This window comes from Vulpes lagopus, chromosome 2 (assembly GCF_018345385.1).
Source record: "Vulpes lagopus strain Blue_001 chromosome 2, ASM1834538v1, whole genome shotgun sequence".
NCBI lineage: Eukaryota > Metazoa > Chordata > Mammalia > Carnivora > Canidae > Vulpes > Vulpes lagopus.
In genome coordinates this window covers 63,624,234-63,639,580 of record NC_054825.1, presented here as the reverse complement: position 1 = coordinate 63,639,580, position 15,347 = coordinate 63,624,234, and the positions used below count along the sequence as shown (strand labels likewise).

At 37.1% G+C, this 15,347-nt stretch overlaps 1 protein-coding gene across 6 annotated transcripts in view; it reads right to left on the bottom strand.

The window, feature by feature from the left end:
* Window positions 1-7,161: 7,161 nt before the first annotated feature.
* FAM214A (family with sequence similarity 214 member A) overlaps window positions 7,162-15,347 on the bottom strand; it is a 124,168-nt gene continuing 115,982 nt past the window's right edge. For 5 of the 6 annotated variants that reach the window (XM_041730826.1, XM_041730828.1, XM_041730822.1 and 2 more), the window contains 3 exons: window positions 13,043-13,111; window positions 10,834-11,033; window positions 7,162-8,166 (listed from right to left, as the gene is read on the bottom strand). In XM_041730826.1, the coding sequence (XP_041586760.1) occupies window positions 8,013-8,166; window positions 10,834-11,033; window positions 13,043-13,111 (423 nt within the window). In that variant the 3' untranslated portion in view covers window positions 7,162-8,012. Of the gene's footprint in view, window positions 8,167-10,833; window positions 11,034-12,947; window positions 13,112-15,347 lie in introns of those variants that run through there. The other variant, XR_005984032.1, reaches the window with a different exon arrangement.

Sequence of the window (15,347 nt, the reverse complement as noted above, 5' to 3'; positions counted from 1 at the left end):
CTCCCAGAGGCCAGCATGTCCTAGATGTTCAACAAATATCCCACGAAGAAATTTATGTTCCATTCATTGGTCTACATCCCAGGTCCACTTCCACAACTTTACTGAAACCCCTGGCAACAAACTCATCCAATGGCCTTCTTAATTACCAAATCTGTTGGCTCTACCTCTAATCCTCATTCTAATAGGCATCTGAGTAGCTACTGGCAGTACTATAAAGGTCATTTCAATGAAGTGTCTCTCAGAGACTTGGAGATAAGATTGACCTCTAAGAGTTAAACTAGTAAAAAGCAATTCTGTGGGAGTTTGGAAACCATCAAAACATTCAGAGTTTCCTAGGAAGAATCTCAGACAGGAAGACTTGCGTTGGGATTGCAACTTGAAAAACCAAGTGTTATACTGCACTCCTTCAGGAGTAAAGAAGGAAGACGCTTGTCAGGCAACCATGTACTTAGAATTCAAGAAGGCAACTCTTTGACCAAGATATCCTTTAGGAGTGCTTTAAGCTGGGTCAGCTGAGAAATTCATGAGCTCAGCTATTCTCATTCCATAATCACAAAGTAACTTACTGAAATTTTGCCTTTCCTTTCATACAGAACCATAGGGAGAAAGGAGAATGTGCTAGTTAGGCTAATAACCTTCTAACAGTTGTATTTTTGTTTTAAACACTTTATTTGTTTATTTATTTATTTTTAAAGATTTTATTTATTTATTTTAGGGAGAGAGAGAGTGCACAAGCAAGGGGAATAGCAGAGGGAGAGGGAGAATCAAGCTCCTCTCTGAGCAGCGACCTCATTGCAGGGCTGGATCCCGAGAGTCTGGGATCATGACCTGAGCCAAAGGTAGACACTTAAGCAACTGAACCATCCAGGTGCCCCAAACAGTTGTATTTTTATTAATAAATTGGCATTCTGGTATATATCCTAAATGAATGTATTTGTGACCTCGAGTTAAAATCTGAGACCACATATATAAAAAATAAGTATATGTGATCTTGGATAAAAAGATTCTGTTCCTGAAAGATAGGACACTCACATGAGGGCAAGTTTGAATTTCTGGGAGGCAGACTTGGGCCAATGGGAAACTTACAAAAGTCAGTGCACCATTGTGGGGGCCTGAGAAGTCATCCTTCCCCAGGTAACACTCCTCTGCATCATTAACCATGTACCTTAATATTTTAAATTGCACGCTGATCACCAACATCCTGTTTTTCAAAATTTACTTCTCTTGACTTCTAGGATACTACACTTTTATTCTTTCCTACTCCTCTGGCTGTTCCTTCTTAATCTCCTTTGTTGAATCATTACCTTACTCTTAATGGGAGGATTCTAACAATTTTGTCCTTGGATCTCCTTCAAGTTTTACACTCTCCAGATCACTTCCACCTCATAGCTTCAACTGCCATTTATATATTCCATATCAGTACTGTCCAACAGAACTTTCTGTGATGATGGAAATAATCTGTATCTGTGCTATCCAGTACAATTGTCACTAGTCAGGGGCACCTGGGTGGCTCAATCAGTTGAGCCTCTGACTCTTGATCTCAGGTCTTGATCACAGGTTGGTGAGTATAAGCCCTGTGTTGGGCTCCAAACTGGGCATGGAGCCTACATTAAAACAACAACAACAACAAAACAAAAAAAATCACAAGAAAGAAACAGGCACACGTGGGTGGCTTTGGCAGTTAAAGTGTCCAACTCTTGATTTCTGCTCAGATCATGATGCCTATTTAAGGCTATCTCTCTTCCTCTGGCCCTCCCACCATTCCTCTCTAAAAAATAAAAAAATAAAAAAATAAAAAAAAAACCAATTGCCTCTAGTTGACCATCAGGCATTACTAATGCTTGATGACTAATAAAACTGAGAAACTGAATTTTAAATTTTATTTATTTTTAATTAAATTGGCCCCAGGGATTAGAATCACTGAGAAACCCTATTAATAGAGATCCTTGTTAGGTGTGGGGCAAGGTTCAAGTATTTATGCTTAACGAAAGCTCCCCCTGGTGATTCTGATCCACACATGCACAAGATTTTTCAGGCTTGGAACTTGGTAGGTATATAAAAGCTTAAAAAAGATCAGCAGTCTTTTAGAGATGTTGGTGCCCTAGCTCAAGAGTTTGTCAAAGTAAAGGAGATGATGTCCCACCCTATCCACTCCTCAAGCAGCTGAGAGAGGAAATCCACCTGCATCATTGCTGATATTATAACAAATATCAAGAACAGAATACATTTTCCCTCTATGATGGCTTCAGCTTTTATGGTCCGCAGGGGAGGGGACCTCCTCCATGTCACCAAAGGTGCTCACAATTTCTTCAGTCAATCTAAGCTGGGGACCAGGGCATGTTGGGCATGTACCCATGGTCTCAGAGGGGCACTGGATAGTTGTAGGGTGTGGCCTGGTTGATCATGGTGTTGTATTTGGTGAGGGGGCTGATGGTGGGCAGAACTGCAGAGTGGCCCTCAATGGTGAAGGACACAACCAGCACTGGCTCCTTGGCCCAGGCATGCTTGAAGAAAGCAACCAGTCTCCTGGCCATCTTGGTTTCAGTGGTGGCACCAGTCCAATTTTGAAAAAGACTATTTTTAAGGAATCTCTACACCCAACTTGGGGCTCAAACTCACAACCCAAGATCAAAAGTTGCATGCTCCACTGACTGAGCCAACCAGGCAGCCCAAGAACAGAATACATTTATGAAATGAAGATATAGGAAGAGCCTGAAAGATCAACTCAGGAAGCCAAGTGACAAACGGAATGCCCAAAACCCTAAGTATAAATGATGAATTCTGTGAGCTAAGCCCTGGAAACAAACATTACCTGAATAAGCAAGTCAGCCAACTGTAAAGAGAGAGAGCTGTTTCAACAACTTGAGTTTTAGAAATGGAACTTAGAAGTTGGAGGATGCCATTCTCTAGAGACAGAGTAAAATGAAAGATCTTTATATAAACTGAAAATACAAATGGGGGTACCTGGGTGGCTCAGTGGTGGAGTGTCTGCCTTTGGCTCAGGTGGTGATCCCAGGGTTCTGGGATCAAGTCCCACATCAGGCTCCCCAGAGGGAGTCTGCTTCTCCCTCTGCCTGTTGTGTCTCTGCCTCTCTCTGTCTCTCATGAGTAAATAAACATAATCTTTAAAAAAATACAAACAGGAAGATTTTGAATGAGTTAAAAAGAATAATGAACAGTGGGGTCTGAAAGAGACTCTACAAATTTTAAACTTTTAAAATTTCTTAAAATGAAGCACCTAGGTAACTCAGTTGGTGAGGCGTCTCTTGATTTTGGCTCAGGTGGTGATCTTGGGGTTGTGGGATTGAGCCCCACATCGGGCTCTGCACTACTCACTGAGCTTGGAGCCTGCTTGAGACACCCTCTCTCTCTCCCTTTGCCCCTCAACCCTCCCCTCACCCTGCTCTCTCTCTCAAAAATAAAATCTCTCAAAATATTTACCACAATGTGTTTCTAAACTTTTCATCAACATTATTTGCATGCCTCCTGACCAAATACTAAATTGAATGGCCTCTGAGCAGTTTTAGGACACTCCTTCCTAAAGTCTTTGTTTTTCTTAAGTCTTTTTTCCCCTAATGATGAACAGGCATTGCCTTATAAATCTCACTTATCACATGCAAATTATATTTTATTGGTGAGAATATTGATGAAAAGTATATCTTATGCCAGACCATAATACTAGTGGAACAAGAATGAAAAAGAGGCAAGATGCCTGTGTAGTAGACTGGAAAAGATATAAGCTTTAACTTATATTTTGAATCCTGAGTCTTCTACTGACAGTGAGACCTTGGACAAACTTTTCAAGCTTCTTTTTCTTTCATTATCGATCTATACTCTCTGCAGTATGGCTCTAAGTATTAAATAACAAATTGTTTACAGTGCATGGCATATTCATAGTAGGCACTCTCTTCCTCTCAGTATCCAAGTTTAAAATACATTCTTTCACCAACTATACCTTAATAAAAATTTTTAGAAAGGATATCTTTCCCAGGGATGATCCATTATGGAGTGGAATGGGCTGATTCTGATGTATATATATACTTTTAGGAATTGAGAATGAATTCCTACCATGATGAAAGGCCTTCTTCCTCCCTAGACTGACACTGTATTCCTAGGTCTAGTAGACCACATAGTGTCAAATACAAAATTTTAATATTTACCACCTCTGTAAAGTAATAGCTAAAAGGGTGGACAGAGAAAAGGACTTTCACATTTACATAATTAGATAGTGTGAAAAAATGACGGTGAACACATATTGCATGAATTTTTTTTAAGATTTTGAGAGAGAAAGCACAGGAGTAAGGGGAGGGAGAAGCAGACTCCCAATCGAGCAGGGAGCCAGATGGGGATTGATCCCAGGACCTAAGGATCATAACTGAGCCAAAGGCAGATACCCAACGGACTGAGCCACTCAGGTGCCCCTGCATGAATATTTTAAAATTGAAAAAGAATCACTTTCATTCATGAAACTAATTAGGCAAGAGTGAGAATCCTTAGAATGAAGCTTTGAAAGAGAAATGTTTTCCTTTCATCCTGGGGGAAAACAGCAGAAGGGAATCTTCTTTTGAATGCCTTCCATTCAGTCCCTATTTCATCACTTACTCTTATCTGATAAGAAAATTTCCAAAGACTTCCTCAGTTTGTTTATGACTTGGAGTTCTTTAAAAAATAAAAAATAAATATAATTTATTTATTTTTGTGGGGAGGGACAGAGTGGAAGAGAGAATCTGAAGCAGACTCCCTGCTGAGTGTGGAGCCTGATGCAGGCCTCCACAGGGAACTTGATCCAACAATCCAGAGATCTTGACCTGAGCCAAAATCAAGAGTCGGTGGGTAAACTGACTGAGCCACCAAGGAGGCCCCGGAGTTCCTTTTTAAAGCAAGTTATCAGAATGGCTTCTTTTGTTAATCTGTGAAACTGCTCAGTGATCCTGCAATAAGGGAGGAGATCTCTATTATCTGCCACAGGTGAACCAGTTGTCTGTTAGTAGCTTTACCTACAGGCCAACACTGTAGGTGTACAAAGAGGTGTGACATGGGAAGTGTGGTCAAGGGACGCCTGGGTGGCTCAATGGTTGAGCGTCTGCCTTGGGCTCAGGGCATGATCTCAGAGTCTTGGGATCAAGTCCTGCATCAGGCTCCCTGCATGGAGTCTGCTTCTCCCTCTGCCTATGTCTCTGCCTCTGTGTGTCTCTCATGAATAAATAAATAAAATCAAGTAAGTGTGGTCAAGTCTCAGCTTGTGAAAAAAGAAGGGCAGGAAAAGAACTATTATGCTAGAATTAGAGCCAGGGCAAGTGAGAGCAGACAGGGACTGGGTGACATACCTCAATTGGAAAAAACCGTGTGTGCATAAGAGGTCCTAGGAAGAGGGATAAAATGTCAGTACATGTTTCCCTTAAACAAACTTGCCAGCAAGAGTACAGGATGCACCCAAATATTTCAATCATCTTCTTGAACTTTTCTTTAAAATACTCAGAAAGTGGCACCTGGGTGGCCCAGTCGGGTAAGTGCCTTTGGCTCAGGTTATGATCCCAGCATCCTGGGATTGAGCCCCACATTGAGCCCCTCCCTGTTTAGCAGGATGTCAGCTTCACCCTCTTCCTCTGTGGCTCCCCTTCACTACTGCACACAACTCTCTCAAATAAAGATGCCTCCAAACATGGAAAACCATGGATTAGAAATAATTCTAGAAAGGTTATAGTGAGGTATCCACATGAAAAAGACACCTGCATGCAACATACATCATTAAATTTTGGATTACTGGAGAGACCAAAGAAACAATAACTTTTTAATTTAAAAAAGACATTTTGAGGGGTACCTGGGTGGCTCAGTGGTTGAGCATCTGCCTTTGGCTCAGGTAGTGGTTCCGGGGTCCTGAGATCAAGTCCCACATCCGGCTCCCCTCAGGGAGCCTGCTTCTCCCTCTGCCTGTGTCTCTGCCTCTCTTTCTAGGTCTTTTATGAATAAATAAAATCTTTTTATTTTTTGAAAAGACATCTTGATGATTTAACTGCTTGGTGTTTTCTAAGTTTTATATAGATTTATCAATATTTACTTTGGTCAAATGTGTAAGAAATCCAGATACATACATTGGAATGCTTATTCCGAGAATCAAATGACAGGATTTAAGAAGGCATATTATCAATATTATCACCCCATATTCTCAATCCACAGACCCAGAAAGATTATAGAATTCCTGGAGTCAGTCCTATCAGATACTATTAGAGCTAGGACTCAGTCCAAATGTTTGGGGTCCTAATTCCATGTTTCCACAGCTTGAAAATTAAGAATAAATCTTCATAAATTTGTGCCATCGATTTTTTTTTTTTAGCTTTATGGAATATCAATAGCTTTCTCTTTTTTAGCTGGTCTTTTAAAGATTTGAGAGAGCAAGCAAGAACATGTGTGCAAGTGGGGGAAGTGGCAGAGGAAGAGAATCTTCAAGCAGACTTCCTGCTGAGCACAGAGCCTGATGAGGGGCTGGATCTCAGGAGGCATGAGATCATTACCTGAGCCTCATGAAACCATCACCTGAGCGGAAACCAAGACTCTGATGCCTAACCAGCTGAGCCACCCAGGCGCCCGGCTATCTTAAAAGAAATTTAAAAGAGGCTTCTTGCTGGCCATCCACAACCTACATCTACATACTCATCACTGGTCAGATTTCTCTTGAATAGTCTATCCATTAGCTGGGTCCCAAACGAAAGACCTTCCACCCTCCCAAATTCCAGAGCACTCACCTGGTCCTTGAGCCCCAGATCTCCTGGTGTGGCCTACTTGTGTGGTACATATTCTCTAACCTGCATTCACAAATTTGTACCAGCATTCCAGTATCTGTGCCTTACTATCTGATACCCACTGTCCCTGCACAAACATCTACAACCACTCTTTGCTCTAAGGGGAATGGAGGGAGGGCTTTTGATGCATTTAGTCAAGTTCCCTTGCTCAGTGGTTCTTCTCTTCGTTGTTGCCAAATGCCTTCTTTTCATTTTGACCCTGAGCAAGAAAGTGATACATTTCTTTGGAGAAGAAGCTCAAGACATCTTCTCTATTGTCTTGCGAGCTTTAAAGCTAGAATGGAAACTGTCTGATGGCTACCAGGAATTTACTCAATCACATGAATGTCTCATCTAAAAATAAAAGCCAAATACACATTTCTTTGGGTTTTTGCATATATTTACAATATAAATACTAATTTGCTTTCAAAGTACATATTCTTTTTAACAATTTGCAAAAGTTATCTAGCATGGGACAGCAATTTAATGTAAAGCCTCTGTAGTAGTAATTAAGGAAAAATAGAATTGTTTGGGGGATAAGAAGTTCTAGAAGGAATATGAATGGGCATAATGATTTGAACTTGCAAAGGGAATGTGAAGCAGTTTAGTCCATACTGGACTGCCCAAACAGCATGTTAAAGGACTAGCACGTGAGGCAGCAACCTGGGTGGCGTGTTGTAAAAACTAAACCTGGGAGATATAAAAGGTACACATGCTTGCATAGTGCGTTAATCTTAAAGAAGCTCAACATTTCATTCTCATTTCCAATAAATTAAATGAATAGTACTTAAAACACATCACACAAAATTAAAGACTTGTGCATATATTTTGGATTTCAACATTAATGTCAAAAATACATAGTATAATTTTACATAGGATTTGTGCTACATTAGAACACTAGAGACAAACATCACTTGAGTATTAAGGAAAACATTAAATATTAAATAACTGAGAAATAAAATGTGTAAACACTAATCTAACTGGGGGGATTTTTGCTATTGCAACACGTCCAATGAAGTGGTTTCAACAGTACAAAAAGGATTATTAGGACATGAGTGTTTCCAGTCTACTTGGAATATGTGGATCTCATTCCAGGAATCCTTTAATAAAAACTGGTCCAGGATAACAGGAGAGGATCCACTCTCCTGGTTGTTAATTGGTACATTCCGTTCTACACTAATTTTTACTTTCAAACTTGGGTACTGAGCGAATACTTTAAATTGTCACTCCTTATCAACATCTTGGTGAAAACTGAGGGTTTGTTGGCGATTCAGTGTAAGATTTGAGTTCATATGCAGCACCGCTATCAACTTCCATGGACTTTCTTGAGAACAGGAGCCGTACATCTCTATGGAGGTAGATCTTTCCAGATTTAGAACTCTGGAACCTAAACAAACAAGCAAACAGAAAGATGCATCATTTCAGGGACTGAGTCTTTAAAACAAACAAACTTGAGTAATTAAAATTTCAAAATAGGAAGAATTAGTATTGCTACAATATTAAGAGTAACTCTCTAAAAAGATACTTATTTAGTCTTCTTTTTTTTTTTAATTTTTATTCATTTATGATAGGCACACAGTGAGAGAAAGAAAGAGGCAGAGACACAGGCAGAGGGAGAAGCAGGCTCCATGCACCGGGAGCCTGATGTAGGATTCGATCCCGGGTCTCCAGGATCGCGCCCCGGGCCAAAGCAGGCGCTAAACCGCTGCGCCACCCAAGGATCCCTTTATTTAGTCTTCTATGGCCAAAGTATGTGCTGCTATTTAAGTGCTTCTTCCTTACTACTCTCTAAACATTGGAACTCCCTTTGCTTTTCATAGTATCAGAGATGTTTCTTTCTATAAGGCTTGCTTGTTTCACACACCATCCTACTTTTCATCCCTGATACCATATCCCGTGCACACTCCCTCATCTACAGTGTTAGGTTTCAGTTCACATCAGTCAATCATACTACATTTGGGCTTTGCAGACCTAGTATCCTCTGGTCAGATCCAATTTCATATAATGTGCCCTCTTCCAATTGTGAGTACATTAAAAGGGATTCCATACTTGAAAAGTCACCACAGAAAATAATCAAGTACTGAGGAGAATTACTGCTATCATTGGTAATGGCTAGGTAAATAAACCCTAATCATCATTAAAAAGACAAAAGTTTGTAGTGAAATGAAAATGGTTATAAAAACTGTGTATTGAACTGTCTATCCTCCCCTAATATATATAACATAATACATATAAGTTTATCTGGAAGACGATCAAACATACAAATATACGCTTTAGTGCTAATCTCTCCGGTTTTCCCTTTGCAAAGCAGAAATACTCTTTGGGATTGCGAATTTTACTTCTAAATTAGCTGAAAAATCTGGTGGTCAGTTATATGTGAGCTGAATGTCAGCTCACTCATTCTGAATTTTTTCACCTTCTCAATCTGAAGAAAACTGAGACCTTTAGGAAGTACAACATACTCGTACATATATGGTTTATTTCCCAAAGAGGTTTTTTTCCAGGATTTAAAGTATTTAATCACTATGTAGGGATTATAAAGGCTGGGGTAGTTGACGTTCGCTTTGGACAATGTTGGTTATGTATGGCTACAGTGGTTAAACTTCAAGAGGAATGGTATCAAATGAACGTTTAGAGAGAGTTGAATCTCATCCTAGATTGGGCTGGGAGCTATCCTTATAGTCTACTATTTCATATCATTTCTCTTTATAAAAGTCTTCCAAATCTGTTTTCAGATTTTCATTCCCACAATCTGTATAACATTTCCCATTAGGCTCATGACAGGTAGGGTAGAATTGGGTTTAAAAACACTGAACGAGTTGAACATGTCCTTAGGATGCAGAACCCCAGCAGAAGACCCCAAGGTAAGAGTACCAATTAAGCAGTACTATGTGAGAATCCATTTATGGGCTTTTCCAAACATGGGACTTGAGTGGACAGCTCATTCTTTATTCATTCCAGACACCACACAGCAGATCTACTGAAGGATAGCTGGTGGTCACCATCCACAGCAGATTAAAGAGGTCTGCTGCCTGCAGCCTTGATGAGAGGTGCCTCCTTCTTATGAATAGGGACTTTCAGAGTAAGGAGTTAGGCTAAAATGAATTACTCTCACCGATGTGATTGAGAACTTACTATGAACAGCATCAGAAAATTACTAAGAACAAAGTTATAAGCAAAAGGCTGATACTCAGCTCTCTGTTAAACAATAGATTTGCTCATTGCCTGAGAGCTACACTATGATTTCAGGGCCGAAAACCTAACCCTAGAATACTGGCAATTTGGACCCCAAGGGCAAACAGTTTCCCACAACCTAGCGCTGTGATTTGGGTAGCAAAAGTTAGAGGAGAAAGTACTTCTGATGGAATTATTAGAATATAAACTCTTTGGGAACTGAGATTTTCACCTTGCTGTTTCCTTAATGCCCAGAAGCATATCTGACACATAAATATTTGTTAAATGAATGAAGGTTAAAAACTTCCTTGCCCAATACAGTAGCCACTAGCTACATGTAGCTATTGAGCACTTGAAATGTGGCTAGTTCAAATTGATTGTGCTTGTTCATGTAAATCTATACTTGATTTCAAATAGTCTGATAAAAGAAAGTAAAATACCTCATTCATAATTTTTATGTTGATTATATACTCAAATTATAACATTTGGATATGTTGGGTTAAATAAAACACATTACTCTTTCCTTTTTCTTATTACTTTTTTTAAATATGCCTACTAGAAAATACGGAACCACGTATGTGGTTCATATTAAAATTCTATTGGTTTTGAAAATGTTTTGACCACCCTAGATATGTCAGCATTTGTTTTCATATAAAATATTTTACATTACATAGCTACAAATGAAAACTCTCCTGATTCAACAAGTAACAATGACTGCAGGAAGATATGCCATGTGTTTTCTGCATCTTGGCATATGAAGAGTTTCCAAATAAAGCAAATTCCAAAGGACACTGGTCTAGTTAGAGTGACAGGTGTTACATTAAAATTTTGGAGTTGTTCTTCTGAAGTAACGTATTTTCATATTTATCTGAAACATTACCTCAGATGTATGAGGTAGCGTAATAACCGTTCTTCTGTATGTCGGATGTTCTCTTTATTAACACTTCTCTTCATCTCTTGTTTAACAGGTACAGAAAAAGTTCTTTGTCGTAGGAATGTCTGATGATTGGCTGGCATATCTCGTAAGTCATATATCACAACAAACATCTTCACCACAGTCTTATTAGGATTAAATAAGGTCTAAAGAAACAACATAAAAATCATTCTTTAAAAAGTGACCTGTTGATTTGATGTAAGATGATTGTGATGATAATAAAATAGGTTTTTAAATAATAAGTTAATCCCAGTGGATATAATTCAATTTTGGGAACTAAAGTTAACATTTTGAAGTTGATGAAGTTATATTCAATATTTTTTAAAAATGGTTTAATTTTTATTTCCCATTATAAAATCCTGTAACAAATAAAAAATTTTAGTCACAAATTTCATATGAGACAACACATAGCTTTTACTCTTTATTCAGATTTTAGGAAATGCTTCCATTAAAGTAAGCAAAATATACTCTTACTGAACACCCAGTTCACTTATTTCAAACATTAGCTTTATTACAGTATATCAACTGCAAAGTGCTCAAAATGTTAATTTTCCTCAAATTTTGATAGTGAGTAAATAGAAAACATTTAAAGTAAAATAGCTAGGTAAAACTAGACTTTTTTGGTATATTAGGTATATATAGTTATATAAAATAAAAAATATGTTCTCAAAAAAGAGAAACTTTATTATTTGGAAATTTTTCCAGGTTTAGAAAATAAAGTTCATTATTTTTAGTTACTAAGGAGGCTGAAAAATACTTAATGTTCTCACAGTTGGATTCATTGCAAAAACTGTAGTGATTACTAAACTTTTAAAAAATCATCAATATCATAATAGACCAAAATATGTATCGTTGGTGAAGACTGAAGTAAATTCAATTGATACTTGGCTATCAATAATTGGAGGAATACTATTTTTAAAGTACTAATTTTTAAACAAGACCCCAAGCTGCTGATCTGACTTTAACCAAATTACCAACACATCAATAGGTAACTTGGTGCCCATGCTTTCAGAAGCTCATCCGTGGCACTGGACATCACTCACTGAATCAAAATGAGAAATATATCAATATTATGATCCAACTTTCGAAATCTCGTGAGTCTTAAGATTAAGGCTAATACAGTCAACAACCACAACAACTAGTAAGCCAAGAGTTCAAACCATGTTTATACATAATTAAACCATATAAGGAATGAAAGATAAACCTAAATTTCAGATTTAAAATTAATCATTAAAGTTGCAGTCCTCAAACAGACTCCTTGCTGTATTCAAACAAAGGTGATGAGTAAAAGTGGTCTGGTAAAGTATTGATCACATTGAGGCCAAAAGTCATAAAAAGTTTTATTAAATTAGACCAGATTCCGAGTGTAAGGAACTTAGCTAGACTTTATTTTTATTTATTATTATTTTTTTATTTTATTTTTATTTTTTAATTTTGGCTTTATTGAGGTATAACTGAGAAATATCAGATTCTTTTCAGTCTGCAAGAGCCAGCTTTGTAATAGACTTCTGGGCCTGCAGGATTATCCTGGATCTGATTTGGAGATGAACTTAATCGCAAACTGGCCTTGATATCAAATAACTCTTCTGAGAATCCAAGACCAATGACGATGAATGATTGCTCTGGGCTAGAGGAATTCTCCTGAGCCAAAACTAGATCAACACCTAGACCAAAAGGAAAGGATGCCTTCTCTGCCCACACATCTGTCAGACTACATTTCTACTTTGTGTAACCATCTTAGTAAATTAACTTAGAAATTATTACACAGGGATAATATAATTTTGTTCCTGACAAAACAATACTAATATTTGAGGTCTCCTTTTAAATAAGTCAATCTCAATCTGGCTAATTATATTAATAGAAGACACTAGTAATGTTAAGTTCTAATTACATTGAAAATAGCTCTATTTAAGTTATGTAAACTGTCATAAACTATTTTTCTAAAGTATTCACCTTCATTAGATTATTTATGCTTTCCTTTTATGAAGGTCCCCAACATGGCCATTCCTGGGGCAGAGCAGGGAAACTCCAAAGAAAGCTGCAGCCCCACTGTTACTTACCAAAGTTGTTGCAGCAGCAGTAGCAGGAGAAAGGGCTAAGTTCTATATGTATGTGAGAGAATGATTATTGCAATTGTAGGCTATAAAACACATACCACTTGTATCGTTCCTGAAGGAGGTACTCGATAACCCCTTTTACCAAGGGACTCTAAAGTAATCACACCCTTGAAAAAAAGAAGACAAATTGAGTACAAACTCAAGCAAATTTATATAAAAGACTAAGAATAATAAATCACATAATTACTAAAATTTTAGAATTCTACTTATATGAAAAAATATTCCCATCAATAGATATATTCAGAGTATGGAATAGTGAGGGTCCCACCCAAAAGAAAACAATTTACTGTTCTTCCTGGAGATGTTGTAATAAATAACATATCACAGTGCTTGCAATTTCTATTAAGATATACAATACAGAAGAAGCTCCTTAACTAAAAAGAAAATAAAGGGAGAAGATAGGATTATTCCCTTCTATATAACATGGGAAGAGGGAAATGAAGAAGCAATCAATTTATTGTTCTTTGGACATACAAAAAGTCAGGAATGCAGAAGGGCCTAGGTCTCAGCTAACAATGAAGTTAATTCTTCAGTCAGTAAGTTAAATTAAAATATGGATTTTTGACTAAAGACATACCAGCATCATCAGCATCACCTGTAAACTACTGAGAAACACACAATTTATGGCTTCTCCCTAGACCTATCAAATCAAAGCTGTATTTTAAGATCCCCCAGATGATATTATATATGTACATATGATAAAGTTTGAGAAGCACTACTGTACTATATAGTTTCTGAGAATAATATTCTAATCAGTACAGAAGCCCAAACAACGGGAAACAAGCATAAATTAAAATAAGGAAAGCCAGGATTTAATATGTGAAAGTTTCTAGGTAACCATGATGACCAAATGACTACAGATGGTAACTGTGATATTTAATTCTTAGATAGCTTTAAAAAAGGAAGGCTGATTCGTTTGTTTTAACTGGGGTAACAGTTTTAAGTAGTTAAGTTGAATATTGCATGTTCTATATTTCATATCCCATCATTTCATATTGTACATGCCAAAACATGACCTTAAGTAAACGTAAATATAAAATAGGACTGTCCCATCAAACATCTCTGTTGGATTTGTAAGACAGATGAAAGTTGAGGAAGGAATAAAGAGCACAAGGGTAAAAAGGAGGGCCAAACTCTGCTATGTGAATCAAGGGCCATCCTCAGACTATTAAATTAGCACATTAATATTACGAAATGTTCATGGAAAAGGGCACTGAAAGGACATAGGTCGTTCTTGTCTAATCTGATTTACCACATGGTTATTTAAAGCATGAGAAAAAGCTTTCAACAAACTGTATTCCTAAACAAAAAGAGTCACTGATGAAGCTTAAACAATTTCTCCCTAATAATCTGCTTCATCTGAAAAAAAGCTATGATATATAATGCCCCTCTACTTCCTAGTTCCAGAAAAAGTAAGTAAAATATACCCAAATAAAAGCTACTTTATAATCACATTGCTACGTGCAATACATTATTGTTCTTCCTTGCTACCTTCCAGTAAATACATATAAGAAAACTGGTGGGGCAAAACTTCTATAAAGCCTCTACTTATTTCCTTTAATACATACAATTTTAATAGTTTTCAGAACATGGTAATGGTAACTAAAATGAATTTAAACAGACAGTATGCACATTTTAAAACCTTATATTTTATGCCAACACTTTACAATCGTCTAAGCAATATAAGATCAGTAGGGGTATTGGCAAATCAGGAATTTTAAACAGAAATTGAGAACTTACTTGGAATTTCATTAAGATTATTATTATAATTATTATTTATTGTATTTTAATAATTTATTTTAGTTGGGCAGCATATTAATGCATCTACCTATCATTTATTTTATTTTACATAAAGAAGAGAAATACATTTTCTTCTGGCATTGTAGAATGGAATAGAAGGTTAATATAAACTAAGGTGGGTCAAAATCTCACACAAAAATTCCTCAAATTACTCTGCTATAGAAAATATGAAATAAGTAAAACTGAACAAAGTGTATCTTAATTTGGTGAATTACAAATACAAAAAATAATATGTGATCCTGTTAATAATGATAACTGAAGTTACCACTGGCATATATTCTTTAGACCATTTTACTGGTTTCACCAATTCAATAATTTCTAAACAGTGAAATATTGCAATGTAGCAGTTGGAGAACTTTTTTACCACTGATATCGAAGCTGGACAAAGAGATTATGTGACTCTGAGCTAATTTTTAAGGAATTATTTAATGAAAAGTCCTGTACCACTTCTACACCACAAAGACAAAATTTTCTGTGCAAAATTTTACTTTTGTGAGCCATTTGTATTATTTGTGAAGAGAGGTCCCAAGGTAAAAAGTAGGA